The sequence below is a fragment of the Musa acuminata genome, chromosome BXJ1-1 (assembly GCF_036884655.1).
Source record: "Musa acuminata AAA Group cultivar baxijiao chromosome BXJ1-1, Cavendish_Baxijiao_AAA, whole genome shotgun sequence".
In the NCBI taxonomy this organism is placed as follows: Eukaryota; Viridiplantae; Streptophyta; class Magnoliopsida; order Zingiberales; family Musaceae; genus Musa; species Musa acuminata.
In genome coordinates this window covers 34,406,374-34,433,024 of record NC_088327.1, presented here as the reverse complement: position 1 = coordinate 34,433,024, position 26,651 = coordinate 34,406,374, and the positions used below count along the sequence as shown (strand labels likewise).

Genomic DNA, 26,651 nt, shown 5'->3' with positions numbered 1-26,651 from the left:
TCATCAAACAATATCATAAAATCACATTTTCCGAAGTATTAATCCCAACTTCGTGTTCGCTCCCACATGAGATGAGATGTACTGATGCCAATTGCTTGCAAGAATCGATATGACCAACGACTAAGTAATACAAGGCTTCCTCAAACCAATATAGACGAAAAGACGAAAGGCCAACGCTTGCATTACATGTAAATTTAAAAGAATATCAAAATGTTTTCATGCTGCGACCACAAACCACATTCTCTCAACCAATAAAATGATAGGTTAAGGCAAACGTCGTTCGTAATGATTTCAATTCTGGCAGTCAGCTCAAAGTAATAATGGTTCATAGCCTCATCAAGTAACGTGTGTGACCCGATGGCACATGCCGCAATCAACAGAATAACGAGAACTCAGAAAACATGGCAGCAAAGTAAGCCGCCAATCATAAGAATTTTTGAAATAATGGCGGAAATTTACTCCCTCAGCCAAGGTGCTTGAGCTGGTACCCAGTGACATAATTCACCTTCTTTAAACCATAGATCTGTAGAGCACGTGATACAAGGATTAGATGCAATCATCAATGTGAACGACAACCATAATTTTGCTATCCAGATGCATCAGCAATTGTGGTGTTTAAACTCACTCTATTACTGTTGGTGTGGATATCAACTTAAAATCAAGGAGTCAAAATGCAGGCCCATTTATTAGTCTTGATTAACAAAACCAACTAGTTATTGAATCATCCTATCCAGTATCCAATTTTTCAACACTTGTCAGCAAATTGCTCAGCTATATGCATCTTGTTGTATTCTCATCTCAAAAGATGATACAGTCTTTTCAAGGATTCATGGAATCTTGTGCTAAGTAATCCAAATTGTTCAATTGCAACAATATCCTTTTTTTTACTGTGGCAATTTGCATGTTGCTACATTTCCAAACTCCATAACACAACAAAAAGTTGCTAGTCATAATCCACCTGGCTCTACGCAAGTACCATGCAATTAACAAAACAGTCCAAAAAACTTCCACGATGTGTGCAATAATTTGATTTAAGTCTAGACTCAATAACGATACAATGCAAGTTATGAAACAAATTAGCAGAGTTAATGAAGTTAATGGACACTCTACAAGTTGAGTCAAATAACCAAGAGACCCAGGTCAATGTCAGAATCAAGGTTTTGGACCAGTAAGATACCGGTACAGTTGGGTGTATCATGTGTTGATATTCTATTGTGCTAATTGATATGGCTGGGCATAGCATGTGTCAGTATGCTTCCATGCTTAGAAGGTGGCAATGCGTATCAATAGGAGGTGATGGCTGCGATGGTGATGACATGGTGGAGAGAAGGCACCAATGTAGCGATGATTAGAACGCGGCAGCATCAATGAGGAGGATGTGGAGTAAGGAAAGAGAGAACATCGGGGAGATGTGAGATGGAGAAAAAGAGAGAAGAAAAGATATGAATGACAGCTGTTGCAGCTGTCCAAATTAAAAAAAAGGTTAACAGTACTGGATGATAGACCTACTGTCCAGGACCCTTTTGTACTGCATTCTTTACCACCCAATAGGCTCGGTACAGTGATCTTACTGGATGGTACAGTTTATCCCAGACCGAACCGAATGAAATCGTCCAGCCTTTTTGCCAGTCTCTTGTGGAACCAGTTGTTAACCATACTAGATGGTGTGATTGGGATTTGAAATCTTGGCCAAGATACTAAATCAAGAAGATGTTCTTGATTAAAGTAAAACTTTGGTTAATTATCCAAAAAAATTAGTCAGGGATTTTGTTTAGAGTGGAAAAAATGTTTCCGCCACCAGATTGTTATCTAGATGTTCCAGAGTGAGAAATGTTTTTAAAGATACATAAAATGATTACTGTGTCTGAGTGATAAAGTCCACTCTGCCTATCCAGCCCAAATCCAGAGGCCAGAAAATAGAAACTAAATAGTTTTTCCTACAAAAGGAGAAATTCTGTTTCCATGTAAAATTTATATGGCTAACAACGTGTTGCATAACTTACCAATTTCACGATGGCCATTCTCAGGGCTATCACTTCCATGCACAACATTTCTGCCAAAGGAATCAAATAATCCTAGTAGTGATGCAAAAGACAACGTAACAAATTGCAAATAAATCTGAAACTTTCAGAGGTTAGAAATCAAGTGGCCAACCTTCCTGTTTGAACTGCCAGGTCACCTCGTATGGTTCCTGGTTCAGCTTGAAGAGGATTTGTTGCTCCTATAAGTTTACGAGATGATGCAACAACACCAACACCCTCCCATGCCTAAAGAAAAGAAAAGAAGAAATTTATTAAGAACTGAAAACAATTATCTACCTGTTGAAAATTATATAGTCCGTAATGTTAGAAAGCATACCATACAAACAACTGGGCCTGAAGTGATATAATCAATCAGCTTAGGATAGAAAGATTTGTCTTTAAGATCCTTATAATGCTCCTGTTCATTAAAATAACATAAAAAATGACATTAGTTATTAAGGAACAAGATCATTCTCCTCTGGTTGCTCCAAATGCTAGTAATGCATCTGGCTGTTTACACAGACATACAGACTCATATATATAAGTGGTTATATATGCATTCATATTTCCACAGTGAAAGGGAGAAAAATAGAGAGAGAAAGAGAGAGAGAGAGAGAGAGAGAGAGAGAGAGAGAGAGAGTGCAGGAAATAAGCATCCTATTCCAAATGGACAAAGATTTAGTTAAAAAAAAATTACTAGACGCATGTTATCCTCGGATCTTTTATCTAAGGTTAACTAAATGATTTCCAGATTTCTAACTTAGACACAATTTTATCATCTACGTCTAAGGAAAAAAATATGGGAAAATCTCTAGCCATTCTAAGATCTTTAACAATGAAACCCTACAAGAATACATGCAGCCAATGGGTTTCTTGGTCAGGTGTAAAGGGTTAGCCCTTTTCACGTGCCTTCTCTTAGATCAATCTTAAATGTATTTCATAAGGTAAAAACATGATATCATAATATACATATCATGATATGCAAAGAGGAGATCAACTGAACGTGGATAGGATATTAACAAGGAGAACGAATAGGACACTGGACTCAAGACCATGGACGGCTCGGAATACCGATACTGGCTATGTCATGGACTCAACGACGGTGGCTCCATACGAGTAACATACTCAAAGCGCACATAGGGAAGAGATAATGCTCATCATCTTCTGCCCTCTCTCCTGCCGTATTGTCGCCTGGGAGATCTAACCACCAAAAGTATTCCCGTCAAATTATTCTTTTGAATATGAATGATCATCAAAAGATTCTGCCCCTCTCTCTCAAGCCATTGAAAGGTCAAGAAAATCTTAAAGCATTATATGAAAATTGAGATATGACCACCATAAGTATTCCCATCGAATTTTTCTTTCGAATATGAATGATTATCTAAAAAGTATTTTTGTCAAACTGGATCAAATATAAATCATGCATTGCTAATTGACCATGTTCACTGATCTATTGAGTTTTATTGATTTGATAATATATTGGTTTAGTAAGTCCTCAAAGGGGAAAGGACTATCCGTGAAAGGCACTGTGGTCACATCATGGTATAGAGTCGTCATTGGGCTGTCTGACATGCCAGATAATATGCATCGATTCATTGTGATACTTTTGACACTTTTTTGACATATAACGATTTATTCATCTTGCATGATCATATTTTCTTAGTATCTATTAATGTATTTTGATGTTACCTTGCATATGCATATTTTAGGCTTGTGCTCTCCATGTGGTTTTGCTCCATATGGCAGGAGGTACAAGCCCATAATGGATTGAATAGTACTTATTGGATTGAATCCCTACACTATTCACTATGCATGATTCACTAGCATGAATTGAGCGTTAGTATGAAAATGATATAATAAATAATGATATAACTTCTGAGTACTGTTCTTGTTCTTGGCTCTTGTCATAGAAAGGCTAGTATAGTATTATGGTAAAATCATTCCCTTCGAGATCTAATGGGCTGCTAGACATGATAGCTAGATAATTCCTCCATTAACCATTGGGAGGAACATGTCCTAATACGATGGATGAGGGGCACCACTCCATCAATGTTATGGGAGTGTAATATGAGTTCTCTCCATCAGCTGTTGGGAGATAAAGAACTCATCCCATTAGAGTCATGCTCTATCAACTATTTGAGAGTGCACTATCAAGTGTTTGACTACATCGGGATATTGTTGATGATGATGTGAATGCATAATTGGATTTTGTATATTATATTGTATTAACGCATGCGACAATCATGAGACATATTATATGGTTTTTCTACATCAGTTGTTGTGGAAGAAGTAACCATCAGACGTCTCATTTGTATGTCAATGCTTGATGAGATGCATATGTATGACTGATTGTATTTATGAATAATATTACATACATGCATACTGCATACATTCTTATCATCTGCACACTATCCTTGATAATTCATTTGCACAGCTGATTCTACATATGATATTTAACCAATATGTTGTTATTAGCTTTTCCATACTTTGTTTGTTTCCCTATCAAACATTCCTGCTTATCCAAAACCACCTTCATGAATTCTGGTGGAGTGTAGACTGTTAGCATGGTAATAGTTTCAACTTGACAAAAGATCTGAAGTGACTATTGAAGGTGTTCAAGATGATGTGAAAGCTAAGCTGATTATTTGTTACAATAAATGTGATGAATATTTGTGAAATTATATTGAATAAAAAATGTATATCTCTTTATAATTAGATTCTTGAATAGAAGTTTCATGGTGTGATTTTCTCGATGTACGATTTAATTTGTATAATTGCATGACAATTGACATCATTTCCCAATATTCTTGGCTCTAACACTAGGGAGCCGACTTAGTTTGTGATATTAGAACTGACTTTGTATTGGGGTATGGTATGAATTGCCACGGTTCGATACGTAACTCACACTCTGAGAAAATCGCAGGTGCATGAATCTTTGTTAAAAAATCTAAGTGTTGCACCTCTTTTTCAACATAATTTTACAAATATTCATCACATTTGTCATAATCATCTACTTAACTCTTACATTATCTCAGATGCCCCTCTAATGATCTCTCTAGTTGCTTTCCTAACTTGAAACTATCATTATGTTAACATTCTATGTCATAATTTGTTAAAATAGTTTTGTGTGAGAACAAATGCCCCAGAAGGAAAAGAGGTCAAGAAAAAGCTAATAACAACTTGTTGGTCAAATATCATATGTAGAATCAATTATTTGTACCATATGATTGTTATCATGCTATCATACCTATATTTAACAATACATTAGTTTCTTAGACTTTAGTTACTTTGTATTACAAGTTACTAAACAAGAATGCATAAGTTCACCATACTTGAATACAATTTTTTATTCAACCATAGCATACTTTACCTACTTGTTTTTGTGTTTTTATCTCATTTTTAGAATATGTTGCTTTCAACATATGCATTCTATTTAATGTATTTTTTGGTATTTTGGTGAGTGGAATAGGTGATGTAGTGCCTTTAATTAATTAGTATTTAGTGTGAACCATAAATGCCTTATGAAAGCTCCTTTTTTCTAATATACCTTCATGCTAAAAGGAGGTGTGACAACACAAGCTAACTATAGTTTCTTAGGTTTTGTATAATACCTTTAGGGCATGCGAATCCATGCCAGCACCTTATTGACACAATCAAGATGGTTGACACAGGAGTGCTTTGCTTCAACCAATATAGTATAAATGCTTTCTAGAGCACTTAGTTAATCAAATAAGTCATAAGTTCATCAGTTATTTTATTTTGATTAAAAAAGCTTCTGCTTCTAAATATCTCTTTATTTGCATGCCTATGGAAAGGAACAATCCACAAATCATAATCACAAATAACTTTTATTTTTATTTTTCTATTTTGCATTCCTTTTTGGAGAAAAAAGAACAGCTACCTATCAACTACAGGAAAAAACATGTAACTTTGACTATTTCACATTTGTGAGCATCCCAACACCTTATAAAACCCAGTTTCGCTAATTTATACAATGCTGAAAAATCCTTTTTGGGACTAATTCAATGATCACTATACAAAGGATTGCACTTACAGATATCCATATTAGTCCTTTCCAGGGAGATAATTTACATACTGTGATAATTCTTTGATGATTTGACCAGATGATCAATGGTTCATTATCATTAATTCAGTGTCGAATGCAACAAGATGAAATCATCTAGAATTTGTCACATCAACATTCATTTGGACATTCAACATCATACAAAGCCATATGTATGATGAAAAAATTAAGATCACATCAGTCACCAAACCAAAACACATGCCCTGCAAGTCCATGACTGAGCAAGATGATGGCCTGAATGGCATCCACTGACTCCTATCTAAAGAGAATAGTGAAGAGCTACTTGGTCCTTAGTAAAAACAACAGTAGGAATTAATTTCTATTTTTTATTTCGGGAAAGAGATTATCCTTAATTTCCTAGATATTCTAACTACTCTTCTGAATACCTATTGAGTTCAGCTGTTATCTAAAAGCCCCAACATTGTTACAGCATATTGTTTACCAATTAAAAATCACATATTTGAGAGTTCAAGAGTCCACCTTTCGTAGGATTTTGTGGAGCTAAGAAGATTAGTAGTAATTTCTTTCCTTATATCTCTTGTTCTTTTTCAATGACAAATGCTACTCCTCATCTAGGTTCCCAGTAAGGAACATTTCAGCAAGTGGATTTACTATCACAATTTGCTTAATCATTATCACCCTCTTAGCTATGCTATCAAATCGTAAGACTCTTTGTATTAGCATGCAATACAGGATGTATTTGTGCCAAGCTGTGCACATTTCTTCAATTCTCTTACTAATTTTGAGTAATAAAAGAGTGATGGTTTTATGTGCATAAACATTTTGCAGATTAGCTCTGATCAATATGATAACATGTGTCACTAGTGAGGTTAATGCCATAAGATCAAAGTATAACAGTAAGATATACAATCATACTAGCAACATAAAATGGTGAAAATGTGCAAAATCTTGAAATGAAAAACATAAACAAGTAGCAAATATTATGATAACATATTTGATAAATTATTTATTGGAATAGCTTAAGAAAAAAGTTCAAAGTAAGTTGTTGCTTATCTAGTATTAACAAACATACTGATTGGATTTATGAAGTAATTAGTGGCTTAGGTTAAGAAAAAATGTCTAGATTACTTCCACAGAAAAACAAAATAAGTAAATGGACCAGCTTTACATGAAGCATCTGTAATACTAAATGATGGTCCTTCAACAGTGAAGTCAAAATAATGTGACATATATGTGCACATTATAGTCAGTAATCTGACATAATTAAAAAAAAAAAAACATTCTATCCTTATTGAACAAATAATATCATAGTTCACCCTGTGCATGGTAATTTTTCCAACAGTAACATGAAATAGAAAAATAAACCAGACCAATGCAAATCATGAAGCTGAAAGCAAGCCAGAAAGCGAACCTCAGCTAACTCTTTTGGACACTGGAAAAGCTTCAAACCTTTGAGCAAAAATCCCTTCTTCTCAAAGCGGGAAATGATTTCCCCAACCTTTGCCATTCACCAAAATAACCATGAACCAAACAAGAAATAGAACATATCAAGCAGAAAGGAAGCATAAAGTATGGAGAAGGAAAAGCATAAAAAAGTCTTACCAGCCCACGTTGGACACCATCGGGCTTTATCATGATGTAAGTCTCCTCAACCCCTTCCTGCACCCAAAAAAGGAGAAAAGAGCAGTCGAAAGGCATGCTTTATGTCCCTTCCTGACTTCGAACACGAAATCAAGAACGACTACGCTTGAAAGACAAGATTTTGATCACTCCTGGATGGGCATGAGAGGGAAGGAGAGCTCAAACCATGGCAGCGACAAGGTGTGGCAGGAATATGCGAGTTTTGGTCCTCCGAGCGCGAACTGTGCCTGCGTGACGGCAAGAGTAGGAAAGGGCGAGGAAGGGAGAGGGTTGGAAGGCGGCAAGATGGCGATAGGATCGGAAAGAGAGGCTGTGGGCTCGGCCATGGGAGGCAGCGGCTCCATTCTTCCCCCAGGATTCGGATAGACCACAGGGGCATATTGCAAGCACACCAACAGCATCCATCCGCTCCTCACTCTCTCTCTCTCTCTCTCTCTCTCGCTCCCATCACTACGGGTAGTTCGGACTCGCATATATTGGGTTGTGATGGGCTTCCATGGGCTTTTAATGGTTGGAGTAATTTAGCATTATTACTTCCGTAATATATATATATAATATATATATATATATATATATATATATATATATATATATATATATATATATCATTTTATGTAATGATTACAGAAATTTTCACTCTAATCAGAGTCTGCAAAAGCTCAATAGGTAGAGTTACTTGCAAAATTTCTATTTCCTTCTCTATAGATATATGAATAATTTTGAATTTATAAAATATTAAGTAATAAGAAATATATTGTTACAAATTGTGACACGCACAATAAATCATCTAAGTCGACTTCTCTACAAAAAAAAGATTTAAATTTCTATGTTTGATTAATTAAAGTGGATTGAAGTGGCACGAGTGAGAGACGTCTCGAATCACTTGAGAAAATGTGAGCACGAGGGATTTTAATACTTGATTAGATTTTAGAATAATTCACTTGATAAACAAAGACTAATGAGATATCAAGTCTTACGAAACTTCAAGAAAAACTCCGTCCATGAAATCAGGTTTTTAACACATCATTGTTGTGATCGTGATGAATCTTTTATGATTCAATGAACTGAATCGGTATTGATATAGTGTTGGCGACAAGAACATGGCATTTGTTTGGGTCGGGATGCATTAATCTGATAATTGAACAATAAACTTGGAATACATTTTGCAGGCTCAAGAAATGATACTTCATAAATATATTGTGTGAGCACATGCATCTCTCTAGTTTTGCCTTTGTTTTTTTTATTCACCAAAATTGCATCAAGATATCTCACACCTCATTTCTTTAGCCTATTTTGATTGTATTGTTGAAATTTTAATTGCAGATGTATGTTAATGTTGAGATCGGGGGTCGGCACTAATGCGGTAAAATCACATCAGTTTGAAACTTTCATACGATAAAATCGTTTACGTTGAAAACTGATTTCGGAAACTTAACTTGAAAGCATAGGTAAAAGAGTAGTGGATGTAAAGACTCAGTTTGCAATAAGGTAAATAGCAAGAATAAAACACAAACAAGATTTTAGAGTGGTTCGGTCAACGTGACCTATATCCACTTTCGGCTTCCTCCTCCGACGAGGTCACCAGCGTCCACTAGAGACATTCCTTCAATAGGCAAAAGCCAATCACCTTTTATACCACTCTTCTCCTTTTACTAGGTTTAGAAGATAACCCTTACAAGTACTCACTCTCCTCTCTTAAACAGAATTCTAACACTTAGATTTAGAGGAGGGAATTTCTAAAGAGATTGCAATAGTGTTTCTATGCTTTTAGACTCTCTGTACTTGTGTGTTTTAACCAAGGATGAGAGGGGTATTTATAGACTTCAAGTTAATTCAAACTTTGAGCCTAAAACTTTTTCATCCCGGGTTCCTCGGGCATAGGCGGTACCACCACCTAATGTCAGTCTGACACTAACACTGCCCTAGGCGGTACCACCGCTTGGGGGGCAGTGTTGGGCGGTACCACCACCTAGACTCGCGGTACTACCGCTTGACATAATCTCGAAGATTGTGCCACGATGGTGAGACTTCTTGGGGCACTGTTTGGGCCTCTTATTGGGCCCAACACAATTCTTACATGGGCCTAGCTGGCCCCTAATTGGGTTGGCCCAAATCCAACCCCCAATTACGTGCTAACTACAAAATCCTAAGACATTTGCTAAGCTAAACAAGTCCCTATGTCTATTCTTCCAGCGAGCTTTCGGTGAACATCCGACGATCTCTTGGCAATGTTCCGGCAGACTCCCGGCAAGCTCCTGGACTTTACGACGATATTCTTGGCGAGTTTTGACGAGCTTCTCTTGCAAGCTCCAAGACTTCTCGGTTGGTTTCGCAGAACTTCCGACGAACGTCCGGACTTCCAACGAGCTCTCGAACTCTCAACGAAATCACGTCCTTGACTCCGGGACTTCATTTTTCTTCATGCCTTGCTATCGTAGTTAATCCTGCACATGTAAAAACACACTTCGATCTAGACAATTAATACTAAGCATGAATCATGTTGTCCGGCATGTCAATGTCCCTCGACGCTTCGTCCAATTCTTTGGTGCATCGTCCTCTCTTGCATCCTATTGCCCAATTGGCCAGTTGACTTCGCAACTCTGATATCCTTGGTGCAAAATCTGCTCTTCTTGGTCCGATGCCCGAATCCACGGCTCGAAGCCTTTTGTCGATACGTCGACCGATCCACCGGTCCGACGTCCAATCTTCTGACATATTTTCCTCTAGCACAACATGATTCTTCCTGCTTTAATTATCTTATCTTGATTGAAGCATCCTGCGTTACTCAAAACGCAGATTAAAACATAAACACTTATCAAATGGTTTCATCATCAAAATTCGAGATTCAACAATCTCTCCCTTTTTTATGATGACAACCAATCGATGATAGAGTTAATCTTAACTCCCGGAGTTTAAACAAACTCTCCCTATCAATATGTCATATTGATAGAAACTCTTGGATTCAAAAATCCAAGCAATATGTCATGATCAAGTCATGCATGACATCAACATACTTCTCCCCCTTTATCATCAACAAAAAGGAGAAGTTCAATTCTCATGTGTTTGAGCATATAAGTTCAGATCGTTGCATGAAAAATATAATATCAAGTTTTATCATCATACAATTTGAAGCTAGAAAATTTAACAATTGTTACATTATGCTTAGAACATTCAAGCTATCAAGTTTTAGATATGCAAGTTTTACAACATACAAGCTAGCAAATTTAAAGATATGCAAGTTGACATATTTGCTTTTCTTGAGATTTCAAGCTAGCAATTCTTGGTTATGTTTCAAGATAGCAATTTCTTCTCTTTTGAGAAGTGTGATTATTTTTACTTCCTTTACAAAAATGCAAGCTAACAAAATGTTACATTATTTTACAACATGGAAGCTAGCAATTTGAGATGTTCAAGAAGCAAGTTCTTTCTTCTCTTTTGAGAAGTGTAATTTTTGCTTTCTTCTTGAATTGTGCGAGCTAGCAAATTTACTTTCTCGCAAGTTTTGCTCCCCCTTTGTCATTGTCAAAAAGAAGGGAAGACCCTTTACATCAATTTTCAAATTATGACAAAGGTAAATAACATAGATGAAAATTCAAGTCATGAGTGTCAAAACACTTATTTTATCATGAATATTTCATCATTGCATGCATCATTATCATAAGTTAAAGTATTGCATGTATAATACCAAATCATCATGTATATAAAATATAAAATTATCATTACATGCATGATTTCAAGTCATCATTCTAGAGTATTATTTTAGAAAATGATAATTATTGATTTTTATATTATTTTAAAAATCATAGTGTTGCATGCATTTTTATCTAAGGGAAAAATCGTAGTGTTGCATGCATCATTCCAAAACATTTCAAGCCATACAAGCTATAAACACAAAAAATCATGTCATGAAGGATAAGACCAATTAAATACCAAAAGACATGATTCATATAGTAAATCCTTTCTTTAAATAAAATACTAAAAATTATAGATTAAAATAAGAGATCTTGATTAAAAAAGTCAAGTAATAAATCCAAGAACTCACAAGAAGAATCATGATTCATTTAGTAAATCTCCTCTTAAGAAAATACCAAGTAGAATCATAGGAAAACAAAGAAGTGATCTTGATTTTTAAAAAAATCATGTAATTCCAAGAAATCAAGATCATGATTTTGATTAAACTCATTCAAATTTAAATCATCAAAATCATCAATATCTTTTCAAGAAAACTTAATGAAGACAACATAAATAGATTCTCATGAGAACTCGATTCATGCATAATGTCTCAATTTTTCATAAATGTCATAAGACATGATTTATTTCAATAAATCTCTTTTTATAAGTGGAGAAAAGAAACATAGGAGATCTTGATTCGTGCATAAGAAATCTCAAGTTATAAATTTTGAAAAATCAAGATAAAACTCATTTAAATTTAAATCATCAAATCAAGATCGTTTTCAAGATATTCATAAAAAAGTATAGATAGATTCATTAATCTCTCATTTTTTGAAAACTCGATAAAGAAATCTTTCGAGGAGAAACCTATCCTCTTTTTATTTGTTTCATATAAGCATGCCTTTTTCATTTATGCCAAATCAAAACATGTATCATGTTTAAAACCAAAAGTGCAAGATTTATTACGACAAAGATCAATAAGGCACTTTCATTATGGTAAAAATTGATAATCCGTAAATCGAAAGATTCATCATGCATCATTTCTAAATATAAACTCTTTAAGCATGATATTAAACCTCTTAGTCTTTTTATTAAAACATCAAGCATGGTTTCATATCATATCTTCAATCAAACTCGAAAAGCCATATGGAAATCATCAAAATACATATTCTTGCTTCAAAAACATAAATAGGATTATCATTAGATTTAAATATAATATTTTATTCCTTTAACATAAAACATGTAATTATTATTATTATTATTATTTTTAAAATTACTAGCATGATCTCGATTTTTGCATTTTCATTACATTTTTAAACATACAATTTTCAAGAAAAATAATTATTCTAAAAAAAATGCATCATTAAAGGCATTATGTAATTTTGAAATAAATTAGGGGGATTTTGATTACCTCATCATCAAAAGTCATTAAGGCATAGTTTGCCACCTCGCCTTTCTTGATTTTCTCCTTGTCTTCGGAGGAGCTCGATTCATCCCAATTTTTGTTCTTCTTCTTATATTCAAAGCAAGTAGTTACGTTCTTTTTGTTCTTTAATTTTTGTTTCATAATTTTCATTGAAAGTTCAAGTTCACCATCATTTGAGCTTATGCTCGAGTGGTCTTCAAATGTTCTAAGTTCGAAATCCTTCCTGTCCCTTGGAAGGTTGTTCATAAGTTCTTTACGTGCATTGCACGTCACTTCATAAGTCATCAAGGACCCTATTAGTTCTTCAAGTGAAAAATGATTCAAATCATTGGCCTCTTGTATGGCCGTTACTTTAGAGTCCCAAGTTTTAGAAAGCGATCGTAAAATCTTGTTTACAAGTTCAAAATCCAAAAAACTTCTACCAAGTACTTTTAAACCATTAATGACATCTGTAAAACAGGTGTACATGTCAACAATGGTTTCACTTGGTTTCATATGAAATAGTTCAAAATTGTGCATCAAAAAATTGACTTTAGAATCCTTAACACTACTTCCGACGAACGTCCGGACTTCCGACGAACTCTCGAACTCCCAACGAAATTGCATCATTGACTCCAGGACTTCATTTTGCTTCATGCCTTGCTATCGTAGTTAATCCTGCATATATAAAAACATACTTCGATCTAGACAATTAATACTAAGCATGAATCACGTTGTTTGACATGTCATTGGTCCCTCGACGCTTCGTCCGATTCTTTGGCGCATCGTCTTCTCTTGCGGCCTATTGCCCAATCGGCCAGTTGACTCCACAACTCCGATATCCTTGGGGCAATATCCGCTCTTCTTGGCCCGATTCCCGAATCCACAACCCAAAGCCTTCTGTCGATACATCGATCGATCTACTAGTCCGACATCCAATCTTCTGATATGTTTTCCTCCAGCACAACATGATTCTTCCTGCTTTAATTATCTTATCTTGATCGACGCATCGTGCGTCACTCAAAACACAGATTAAAACATAAACACTTATCAATTGGTTTCATCATCAAAATCTAAGATTCAACAGTTAATTGATCTTCTTTCTTCAAATCAAATCCTATATACATTGAATTATATATATATATATATATATATATATATATATATATATATATATAAGTCTAATAACACAGGTTATTAGAAAAGTCTCCTGCAATCAACAAACTAATAACACAGGTTAGGCATTAGGTGTGAAAATCATTGTCATAAAAAGAAATAAAAATTGAAAGATTGATAATTATATTTACTAAAAATATTTTTGAAAAGAAAATAAGTTTAAAATCATAAAGGGATATAAAAACTCACCACCCTTAAAGGATAATTAAACAAGGATGTAGAACTTTAAAAATGAACTCACTACTCAAAAAAATATCTAAGAAATATAAAGACAAAACTCACCACTTTTTGATTTAGATGAAACCTACCATTTTATAATAAATAAAAAAGATACAGAGGGAGAACTCAAAGAGTTTCTATAAATATAATTAGATTCTAAGTGGTTTTTAACTCTAAAACATCAAAATAATGCATGAAATAACTTTTCGAAACTATGAAATTTATTACTTTGCAACTAATAACTAAACCCATTAATATATTCCTTGATCATGAAAAAAAAAAAATTAACTCTCGCTTTGAGTTTGAGCTTATTTTTATTTATAAAGGCACTCTTTAATTTGGGCAATTCAATTAAGTTCGACCATTTGCAACTTTGGAAAATAGGCTTACAACTCATTTGGCTTATGGGCTATCACATTTGAGAGGTCTGGATTAAAGATTATAGGACAAGCATTGTGAGCTGTAGAGATTGCTATAGGATCATCAAGATTTACGCGAGCTGATTGTAAGAAATTAGGCACTCCTATTTCAAACTCCCTTGGTTAAAAAAGATATGTTCTCAAGTCCTTATTTGTTCCATCAACATGATAAGGACTTAAATTAGCCACATTGAATGTTGAGAATACTCTATAATTTCCAGGTAGCTCGATCTTATGAGCATTCTTGTCAATTCTCTTAAGTATCTTGAATGGACCATCAGCCTTTGGTTTCAATTTTCTAAATTTGCCTACTAAAAACTTCTCATTCCTTAGATAAATCCAAACCAAATCACTCTCATTAAACTCCACATGCTTTTTGAGTTTGTTAGCAGCTGACATGTATCACTCATTTTGCTTCTCAATGGTTGCTTTAATACTCTCACGTTGGAGCATCTCGGGAATGGTTGTCATTCGCCATTCGACCAACGACTAAAAGAACCTGGTGTTAGGAATGAGTCGACACTAAGAGGGGGGGTGAATTAGTACAGCGGATAAAATCACGTCGGTTCGAAAATCTTTTGTTCAATTAAAATCGATCTCGGAAAGATGTTAACTTAAAACACATTCGTAAGAGTGTGCAGCTAAAGTAATGAGAAAGTATGGCAGTTTACAATTAAAGCAAAGAGCAAAACAGAAATGCAAACTGAGTTTATAGTAGTTTGGTCGTCGTGACCTACATCCACTCCCGATTCCTCCTCCGTTGAGGCCACTAGCATCCACTATTGGTCTTCCTTCAATAGGCGAAGACCAACCACCTCTTTACAACCTTATTCTCCTTTTGCAGGCTTAGGAGAGAACTTTTACACCCCCACTTACTTCTTTCTTAAACTATACTAACACTTAGAGCTTTTGAGAGGAGTTCTCACAAGATTACAATAGCATTTTTCTACTTTTTGCTCTCAATTCTTGTGTGTATTAACCAGGGATGAGAGGGGTATTTATATACCTCAAGTAGATTCAAACTTAGAGCCTAAAAGAGTCTCATCCTGGGTTTCCCGGGTCATGGTAGTACCACTGCCTGCAACACTGACATTGGGCGGTACCACCGTCTAATCTAGCGGTACCATCGCTTGGGAGACTATGTCTGGGTGGTACCATCACCCAAACTGACGGTACCACCACTTGACACTGCCATTGGGTGGTACCACTGCCTAGTCTGGCGGTACCACCATTTGACACAGTCTAAAAAATTATGCCACAATGGTGTCACCTGTTGGGTCACTGTTTGGGCCTTGCACTTGGCCCAACACAACCCAAACTTGGCCCAATTGACCCCTAATTGAGTTGGCCCAATTTCAACCCAATTATGTGCTAACTATAAATTTTAAGACATTTACTAAGCTAAATAACTCCATAAGTCTAGGTTTCTTTTGGCAATCTTCCAGCGAATTTCCAACGATTCCAGCGGACTCCCAGCAAGCTCTTGGACTTCACGTCGATCTTCTTGACGGGTTACGACGAGCTTCTTTGGCAAGCTTCTGGACTTCTTAGTCAATTCCGGCAGAACCTCTGATGAACGTCTAGACTTCCAACGAACTCTCGAACTCCCAATGAAATCTCGTTCTTGACTCTGAGATTTTATTTTGTTTTATGCCTTAATCGCTATCATAGTTAATCCTACACACTTAAAACCCACTTTAATCTAGACAAGTATTACAAAGCTTGAATCAAGTGTTGTTCGGCATGTCATTGGTTTATCAATGCTTCGTTTGATTATTCGGCGCATCGTCCTCTCTTGCAGCCTATTGCCCAATCGGTCAATTGACCTCTGCAACTCTGATTTCCTTGGCGTAATTTTCGCTCTTCTTTGCCTGATCTCCAAACCCATGGCCCTAAGCCTTCTGTCAATACGTCGACCGATCCTTCGGCTTGACGTCCAATCTTTTGACATATTTTTCTCCAGCCCAACATGATTATTCATGCTTTAATTGTCTCTCCCTGATCAAAGCTTACTGCGTCACTCAAAACGCAGATCAAATCATAAACACTATCAATTGATTTCATCATCAAAATTCAAGATTCAACAACCTTCCCCTTTTTGATGATGACAACCAATTGATGATGGAGTTAACCTTAACTCTCCCTATCAATATGACATATGTGAGATAGAAACTTGAATTCAAATTGAATTCAAGTCTAAGCAAATTTAATCATTAATAATTATAATATGTCGTCATAAAATCATGCATAATCAAATCATTCAATACATCTTTCCATATGTGATTGTCATCGTAACTTCTCCCCCTTTGTCATCAACAAAAAGGAGAAGTACAACTAGCAAATTTTTAGACATAATTTCAAATCATTTCATAATAAACATAATATCAAGTTTTATCATCATACAAGTTAGCATGTTTTAGAGATATGCAGAGTTTAGCATGTTTGCTTTTCTTTGTCATGTTTAAGCTAGCAAGTTTTGGAAAAAGAATGCAAGATAGCATTTTTGCCTCTTGTTGAAGTGTGCAAACTAGCAATTCTTGCTTTTTTTTTTTGGCAATGTGCAAGTTGCATGTTTTGCTTCTTGAGATAGGTAAGATAGTAATTCTTGGTGATGTTCAAGATAGCAAGTTCTACATCATGCAAGCTAGTAAATTTTACAACATTTGAAAGTTGACAAAGTTTTGCATCTTTTGATATTAGCAAGCTTTTTGCTTCTCTTTCTGATGTGCAAACTAGCAACTTTTCTCCCTCTTTGTCGTTATCAAAAAGAAGGAAAGAATATAATTTTGTAATTCTTTTCCCTTTACATCAATTTCTAAATCATGACAAAGATAAAGTATTATTCTTAATTATAATATGGTATCAAAAAATGATAATTGTTGACTTTTACATCATTTCATAAAAAATCATAGTATTGCATGCATCATTCCAAATCATAAGTATTTCAAATCATGATGGTATCAAAATGTCAAATTATATTGCATCCTACTATGCATGATCATAACTTCTCATTTATATGCATCAACATAATATCATGAGTATTTCATGCATAATTTCATATTATGATATGAAGAATATCAAGAAAAATTAGTTGGGTGATGAGATAAACACTTCATGAATGCAAGGAATTATACTTAAAAATCATATCATGAAAGATAAAATATCAAAGATCATGAAGGATTAAGCCATGAATACTAAATGATATGATTTATCTTGACAAATCTCTCTTTTAGTAAATAATAAAAAAGAAACATGGGAGTTTAAAAACAAGATCTTGATTCATAGAAAAATTTCAAGTTTCAATATCGAGAATTCAAGATCATGATGTCGATAAAGACATTCCTATAGCAAAAGGTATCACGAGAGAACACATAAAGGATCTTGATTCATATATAATATCTCTCAATTCAGTATGAATCATAAAAATTATAATTTTAGAAAATCATGATTCATTTAGATAGTAGATAGCAAAAAGAAATATCGAGGATAAAAGATCTCGATTCATATAGGGTAAATCTCAAGTTATAAATGTCGAGAAATCAAGATAAACATCATGGTTAGATAAAACTCATCCAAATTCAAATCAACAAATCATCAAAATTACTTTCAAGAGATTCAAAATGGTATAAATACTTTATCAATTTCTTAGTGAAAAATCGATAAGATAGAGAAAAATAAATTTTCAAGAAAAATGCTTTTCTCTTTTTAGTTGTTTCAATTCATGTGATTTATTTCATAGAAGCATGCCCTTTTCATTTATGCCAAATAAAAATATGCATCAACATTTAAAACCGAAAAAGAACTTTCATTACGGTAAAGATTGATAATCCATAAATCATAAAAATTATCATGCATAATTTTGAAAGATAAACTCATTAAGCATGATATTAAACCTCTTAGCATTTTCATTAAAACATCAAGCATGGTTTCATTGAACATAAGGCATCTTCAATCAAAATCGAAAAACAATACGGAACTCAACATAATACACATTATTGCTTCTTAAACATAAGATTAATCTTACTAGGTGTACAAGTATCATTTTGTTATATTTTTATAAAACATGCAATTGCCATGATTATTTTTTCAAAATAGCTAGAAAAAGAAGCATGGTATAATTTTTTTATAATTTTTATTTTTTTACTAACTAATTTAAAAATAACTCATGAAAAATCATCAATTAATCTCAAAATAAAGTAAAGGAGTTTCGTTTGAGTTGTTTACCTCATTGTCGAGAGTCATCAAAGCGAAGCTCGTCGTCTTGTCTTCATCGGTTTGCTCCTCGTCATCGAATGAGCTCGATTCATCCCAATATACTTCCTTCTTCTTGCATTCATAGCAAGTAGTTACGTTCTTTTTAAGTTTATTTTTATTCTTTAATTCTTGTTTCATGAATTTTTAAATTTTATAGTGAGAAGTTCAAAGTCATTATCATCATTACTTGAGTTATCACTCAAGTGGTATTCTAGTGTTCGAAGTGTCAAATCCATTCTTTAGAAGGTTGTTCTCATGTTCGTTTTGTTCATCATATTCATCATGTGCATTGTGCACTATTTCATATGTCATCAATGAACCAAAAAGTTCTTCAAGTAAAAAATTATTGAGATCTTTTGCCTCTTGTATTATAGTTATTTTCGGATCTCAACTCTTTGGAAGGGATCTTAATATCTCGTTAACAAGTTTAAAATTTGAAAAGCATTTGCCAAGAGTTTTTAAACTATTGATGATATCCGTAAAGCAAGTGTACATGTCAACAATAGTTTCGCTCGGCTTCATTCGAAACAACTCGAAATCATGCATCAAAAGATTAATCTTCGAATATTTTACTCTACTAGTGCCTTCATATGTGGTTTCAAGAATGTGCCAAATATCGAAAGTCATTTTGCAAATAGAAACTCGATTAAATTTATTTTTGCTCAAAGCACAAAATAGAGCGTTCATAGAAAAAGTTTTATTCTCCAAATCATTCCATTCTTTCATTTGAATAGAAGACTTTTAAAAATTATTTTTAATAATATTCCATAAATTCAAATATAAAGAAAGCAGGAAAACTCTCATTCGAGTTTTCCAATATATAGTCCGTCCCATTGAACATGGGAGGATGAACGATAGAAAAACCCTCTTGAAAGCCGAAAAGAGCCATTTCTCTTAGGTGTTAAACCAAATGAGAAATAACCTGGCTTTGATACCAACTGTTAGGAACGAGTTGGCACTAAGAGGGGGGGGGGAGGTGAATTAGTGAAGTAGATAAAATCACGTCGATTCAAAAATATTTCGTTCAATTAAAACTGATATCGGAAAGATGTTAACTTGAAACACGTTCGTAAGAGTGTGCAGCTAAAGTAACGAGGAAGCATGGTAGTTTGCAATTAAAGTAAAGAGCAAAACAGAAATACAAACCGAGTTTATAGTGGTTCGGTTGTCGTGACCTACATCCACTCCCGATTCCTCCTCCGTGGAGGCCATCGGCATCCACTATTGGTCTTCCTTCAATAGGCAAAGACCAACCACCTCTTTACAACTCTATTCTCCTTTTGTTGGCTCAGAAGAGAACCTTTACACCCCCACTCACTCCTCTCTTAAACTATACTAACACTTAGAGCTTTTGAGATGAGTACTCACAAGATTACAACAACGTTTTTCTACTTTTTGCTCTCAATTCTTATGTGTATTAACTAGGGATGAGAGGAGTATTTATAGGCCTCAAGTGGATTCAAACTTAGAACCTAAAAGAGTCTTATCCCGGGTTTCCCAGTTCCTAATGGTACCACTGCCTGTGCTGGGCGGTACCACCACCTGCAGCACTAACATTGGGCAGTACCACTGTCTAGTCTGACAGTACCATCACCTGACATAATCTCGGAGACTGTGCCATGACGGTGCCACCTATTGGGTCACTATTTGGGCCTTGCACTTGGCCCAACACAACCTAAACTTGGCTCAATTGACCCCCTGATTGAGTTGGCCTAATTCCAACCCAATTATGTGCTAACTATAAATTTTAAGATATTTACTAAGCTAAATAAGTTTGTAAGTCTAGGTTTCTTCCGGCGAGCTTCCGGCGATCTTCCAGCAAACTTTCGACGATCTCTCGGCAATGTTCTAGTGGACTCCCAACAAGCTCTTGGACTTCACGACGATCTTTTTAGTGAGTTCCGAAGAGCTTCTTTGGCAAGATCTTGGACTTCTCGATTAATTCTAACAGAACTTCTGATGAACGTTCGGACTTCCGACGAACTCTCGAACTCCCAATGAAATCTTGTTCTTGACTCTTGGACTTCATTTTTCTTTATGCCTTGATCACTATCGTAGTTAATCCTACACACTTAAAACCCACTTCGATCTAAACAATTATTATAAAGCTTAAATCAAGTGTTGTTTGTCATGTCATTGGTTTATCGATGCTTCATCTGATTATTCGATGCATTGTCCTCTCTTGTGTCCTATTGCCCAATCGATCAGTTGACCTTCGCAACTCCGATTTCCTTGGTGCAATTTCTGCTCTTCTTGGCCTAATGCCCAAACCCATGGCCCGAAGCCTTCTGTCGATACGTCGACCGATCCTTCGGCTCGACATCCTATCTTCTAATATGTTTTTCTCCCACCCAACATGATTCTTCCTGCTTTAGTTGTCTCTCCCTAATCGAAGCCTCCTATGTCACTCGAAACGTAGATCAAATCATAAATACTATCAATTGGTTTCATCATCAAAATATGAGATTTAACACCTGGATAGATACAGTCCCATTAAGAATGCTTGCATAATCAGAGAGGTGTGGGCATCTAGGACTCCTCGGATTTCAGTGGTGAAACAAGAGACTAAATGAGAGAGGGGTTCATCATCCTTTTGTCTCAAGCCAAGTAACATGGCCACAGACGGTTTTGGCTATGCACTGGCTAGGAAATTAAGCTCGAATTCCCTTGTGAGCTGATCAAAAGATGATATGGCAGTTGATCTGAGTCGGGTGTACCACATCTGAGCCGAACCTCGGAGTGTAGTTGGGAACGTTCGGCACATTAGAGCATCAGACGTGCCATACAGGGCCATATGAGCCAGAAAGCAGTGATGTGTTCGGCGGGGTCGGAGCCAAGCGACAACATGTTCGGCGGGGTTGGAGCCGTCATCGTAAGCTTCGAGTGTGGGGAGGCGGAAGCTCAACAAGATCGATTTGTCTTGAATTTCTTGCACAAAGGGAGATCCTACCACAGAGGGTTTCCCGAGCTCTTCTTTGGACTTGTGGAACTCCTAGACCTCGTCTAGATGTCGATTGACCGAGAATAGCTGAGCCCGGAGGGAGTCCACCGAGTCGGATGATAGGGTGTCGGGCTCAGGGAGGCTCGAGGTGGTGTATCGGGGACCCAAGGTGCTATGCTTTGGGGTAGACCTTGGGTTTCCCGATCACCCCTCGTGTGACGGATCGACGCCCACTGCTTGGGGTTGTTGAGGAGCCGGGGATGGTGCTCTTGGTTCGGGAGCAGGGGTCGACGGGTCCCGTGGTGGTAGTGGCGGTTAGGATGGCGTCGACTACTAGGCATACTAGGGGATGAGAGGAATGATGGCCTGCATCATTCCTACTAAGGTTTGGACTTGGTGCATGAGGCTAATGAATGCCTCGGTTGAGATGGGAGGTCGTCCCATGGTGGTCCCGGGGGGCGTCAGCCCAGGATCATTAAATAGTCGCCAATAGTAGCTCAGAGTTACGATGGTGGTGTTCCCCTCCAAGCTCGAGGGAAGTGGAGCTGCCCTCCGAATTTGAAGGTCGGGTGAACTGGGAGTGGCTCTTCTCCGGAATGCTCTCTAAAGTTGCTCGGTTGGGCGCGTTCTTGCGACATCAGGCCCTCCTTTTAGCGCCAAAATATTTGTACACCTTTACGCCATGGCCAAGGAGTCAGTATGGCTCAGCTCAATCCCAAATATCCAAGGTTGATCACATGAGAACTTTGGTGGCCGAGGCGGACTTCAGGTCGGGTTGATCTGCTAGCCTCACTGCCCACTTTTCTGTCGCCAGCCCTTGCACTCAGGATAAGGTCGAGAGGGGGATTTCCTGACTCGACCCTTCCGAAGTTTAAGTTAGAATGGCATGGAATGATAGAGAGTTGAGTGTCCCCCCTTGGCATCGGCCAAGCGGTGGGCTCTTATACTTGTACATAGAAGTCGGTCATGTTGTGCGAGATGGCGCCGAGTTATGTCGTTCCGAGTTTTTCGAGGCGACTTCGTACCTGACGATGTCGTCCTAAGTTTTTTTAGGTGGCTTCATACCCGCGGTGTCGTCCCAAGTTTTTTAAGGTAGCTTCATCCCTGACGATGTCGTCCCAAGTTTTTTGAGGTGGCTTGGTACTCGACGGTGTCATCCTAAGTTTTTGGGGCAGCTTCATACCCGACAATTATTGAATCTCGGATTTTGATGATGAAACCAATTGATAGTGTTTATGATTTGATCTGCATTTTGAGTGACACAAGAAGCTTCGATCAGGGAGAGACAATTAAAGAAGGAAGAATCATGTTGGGCCAGAGAGAAACATGTCAGAAGATTGGACGTCGAACCGAATGATTGGTCGACGTATCGGCAGAAGGCTTCGGGCCATGAATTTGAGCATCGGGCTAAGAAGAGCAGAAATTCACTAAGGAAATCAGAGTTGCAGAGGTCAATTGGCCAACTGGGTAATAGGCCGTAAGAGAGGACGATGCGCCGAAGAATCAGACGAAGCGTCGATGAACCAATGATATACTGGACAACATTTAATTTAGCTTTATAATAATTGTGTAGATCGAAATAGGTTTTAAGTGTGCAGGATTAACTACAATAGTGATCAAGGCATAAAGCAAAATGAAGTCCCGGAGTCAAGAATGAGATTTCGTTGGGAGTTCGAGAGTTCGTTAAAAGTCCGAACATTCATCAAAAGTTCTACCGGAATTGACCGAGAAGTCCAAGAGCTTGTTAAAGAAGCTTATCGAAACTCGCCTAGAAGATCATCGTGAAGTCCAGGAGCTTGCCAAGAGTTCGCTGGAACATTGCCAAGAGATCATTAGAAGTTCGCCGAAAGATCGTTGGAAGCTTGCTAGAAGAAACCTAGACTTACCGGACTTATTTAGCTTAGTGTATGCCTTAAAATTCGTAGTTAGCACATAATTGGGTTGAAATTTGGCTAATTCAATTATGGGCTAATTGGGCCCAAGTTTGGGCTATGTTGGGCTAAGTGAAAGTCCTAAACAGTGACCCAACAAGTGGAACTATCGTGGCACAGTCTCCGAGATTGTGTCAGGCGGTGGTATCGCCCAGACACAGTCTCCGAGAAACTGTCAAGCGGTGGTACCACCAGACTGGGTGGTGGTATCGCCTAGTGGCAGGGTGCCAGGCGGTGGTACCACCTAGTGTTAGTGTTGCAGGCGATGGTACCGCCCAGTACAGGTGGTGGTATCGCTAGGACCCGGGAAACCCGGGATGATATACTTTTAGGCTCCAAGTTTGAATTCACTTGAAGCCTATAAATACTCCTCTCATCCCTAGTTAACAAACATACAACTGAGAGCAAAAAGAAAAGAAAACACTATTATAATCTTGTGTGAACTCCTCTCAAACTCTAAGTGTTAGACTTGTTTAAGAGAGGAGTGAAGGGGGTTGCAAAGGTTCTCTCCTGAACTTGTCAAAAGGAGAATCGAGTTATAAGGGTAGTTGATCTTCGCCCATTGAAGGAAGATCGTTAGTGGATGCTGGTGGCCTCGACGGAAGAGGAATCGACGTAGTGGATGTAGGTCACGACGATCGAACCGCTATAAAATCTAGTTTGCATTTATGCTTTGCTATTTACATTTATTGTAAATTGCCATACTTCCTAATTACTTTAGTTACATACTCTTACGAATGTGTCTCAAGTTATCATCTTTTCTTAAATCGGTTTTCAACGTACGAATATTTTTGAACTAACATAATTTTATCCGTTGCACTAATTCACCCCCCCCCCCTCTTAGTGCTGACTCATTCCTAACAGTGACACCGTCCCGAGTTTTTTTGATGTGGCTTCGTACCCGACGGTGTCGTCTCGAGTTTTTTGGGGCGGCTTCATACCCGACGGCATTATCTCGAGCTTTTCGGGGGCATGCCTTGCACGGCCCTGTACCACACAGGAAGGTGACTGAGTTAGCTGGGTCCGAGGCATTAGGCCGACGTGGTCCGCCATAGCGGCCTCTGAAATCCCCATCGATGCTGTCGTAGGCGTAGGCTACTGTCAAAGGGTGTATTACCAAAATGTGCCCTATCACTCATGATGATGAATGAATACTATCCCCTAATCTTTTCAGAATGGTTTCGACTACTGGTGCGTACAAGTATCTAAAATCTCTCCCTCATCAAGACTTAATTGACTGATTTATGACAGCTCAAAGTGGTTCCAAAATTTAAGTTTTCTTATGAAAATTACTTTAGCACATATTACTAACGTCCTAATTCTACTCACATGTTTTCCATGATCAAATCGATCTTTATCTAGTCTATCACCTTTTACTAAATCCCCCATATATATACTCTTTGAATATGCTTTTATAATTTTTTTGCTATATATTTTTACAATTTAAGCTCATTTTTTTCTTCAAATCCTTGTCTTTTAGCACATGAAAGCCTGGTTAGAGGAGGCCAACGATTTGGATAAACCTGCAGCTCACTTGGTTCTCTCTTACTCTTTATGGAACCTTGGTTCAACAAGAATAATGGAAGGTCTTGGCTTTTGCCAATGAAGCCATAACAAATGAGGACAAACTTGAGGGAACTCTAACTAGGCTTACAAATAATCTTGATAATAGCTTCTCTAGATTGTGATTGTTCATTTAAGTCTCCTAATAATATGGCAAACATTGGCTACACGATCAAGAATAGAGATGGAGTGCTAGCAGCTGGGGTTTACTAGAAGGGATCGAAGTCTGCCTCTTACATAACTTGAATTCCATTTGGGTCTGCTCCAACATGAAACTTGTAATTAATTATACTAAGGGATTCACCAATGTCCCATGGTATTTAACCTCCCTTATTTCAGACATTAAAGATTTCATCTCACAAATCTCGGATATGGTATTTAGCCTCCCTTATTTCAGACATTAGAGGTCTCATGTCACATATAGTCGCTGTTTCCAGATTGCGGAAGACTGCAAAATCAATTGGCTCATAACCTTGTTAATTATGGGAGAACTTGAGTTCTCCTTCTTTTGGAACTTTGGCTGCTCTTCAGGCTACTACTTCCTGAAATATAATCTCTCCATAGGACTCGAATGATATTTTTCTGGGGAAAAAAAAAACATAAAAGATACATGCTTAATTCGGTGCTCATATATCAACAACCATTGATAGGATTAACTCCCCATCCAGCTTATTTGTTTAGTAATTTGGAACAATGAAGATGCCTTTAGATGCAGTCTTCCGCAAGCAAACATTTGATTCGTAGTTGCTTTCTCAACGAAAAAGGACAAAAAACCTACTGGAGTTTAAAGCAACTGCATAAGAACTAAGAGAGTAAGAAGCAAGAGTCATGAAGAATTAAGAGGAAATTCCCAAAACAGTAGCTTCTCAATTTAGGAGCAAGCACCAGAATAAAGGAACAATTAATCTTATACAGATGCATACCATGAACAGGCAATTAAGCACATTGTAAAGTAAATTTGATAAATGCAATTAAGCACAGCACTTCTTTGTGAGGACCACACCTTATAAACTTGCAGACAAGATTCACAATATTGATTTAAAGATTGTTCAACTTGGACAAAAAAGAGAAAAATTTTAATGACAAATCAACAAGGACCAGACAGGTTTAGTAAACTCAGATGCCAGGCAACAGCAAGAGAGAGAGTAGAAGACAGACTTGGCCAACCAATTTTGAATCAGGCCCACATCACCAATTGCATATTTCAATGACTTGATGAACCTTAAAAAATATATCCAAGGTGAAAATCATACAACTTAAGGTTCAGAGAGAAGCAAAAGCATAAAGCTTTAGTGCTTCATATCATAACCATAAAAAACATTAATGGTCAAAGCAAGTCATCTGAAATTTCAGATGCTATCCAC

General features: G+C 36.8%; 1 protein-coding gene across 1 annotated transcript; it reads right to left on the bottom strand.

Moving 5' to 3' along the window:
• Nucleotides 1-151: 151 nt before the first annotated feature.
• LOC135678067 (uncharacterized) lies at nucleotides 152-8,167 on the bottom strand. Its single transcript, XM_065190404.1, has 7 exons — nucleotides 7,873-8,167; nucleotides 7,669-7,725; nucleotides 7,478-7,564; nucleotides 2,359-2,439; nucleotides 2,155-2,267; nucleotides 2,004-2,053; nucleotides 152-523 (listed from the first exon to the last, which is right to left on the bottom strand). Exons 1-7 carry the CDS (start codon nucleotides 8,110-8,112, stop codon nucleotides 456-458), a joined length of 696 nt encoding a protein of 231 aa, XP_065046476.1. The 5' UTR covers nucleotides 8,113-8,167; the 3' UTR covers nucleotides 152-455.
• Nucleotides 8,168-26,651: the final 18,484 nt, after the last annotated feature.

Excerpts from the sequence above, each read along its gene's own strand:
- LOC135678067 (XM_065190404.1), bottom strand. The coding sequence starts at position 8,112 with ATGGATGCTGTTGGTGTGCTTGCAATATGCCCCTGTGGTCTATCCGAA. Across the intron at positions 2,440-7,477 it reads GTCCAAAAGAGTTAGCTGAG|GAGCATTATAAGGATCTTAA; the intron begins GTTCGCTTTCTG and ends TTTAATGAACAG. Across the intron at positions 524-2,003 it reads GAATGGCCATCGTGAAATTG|ATCTATGGTTTAAAGAAGGT; the intron begins GTAAGTTATGCA and ends CGTGCTCTACAG.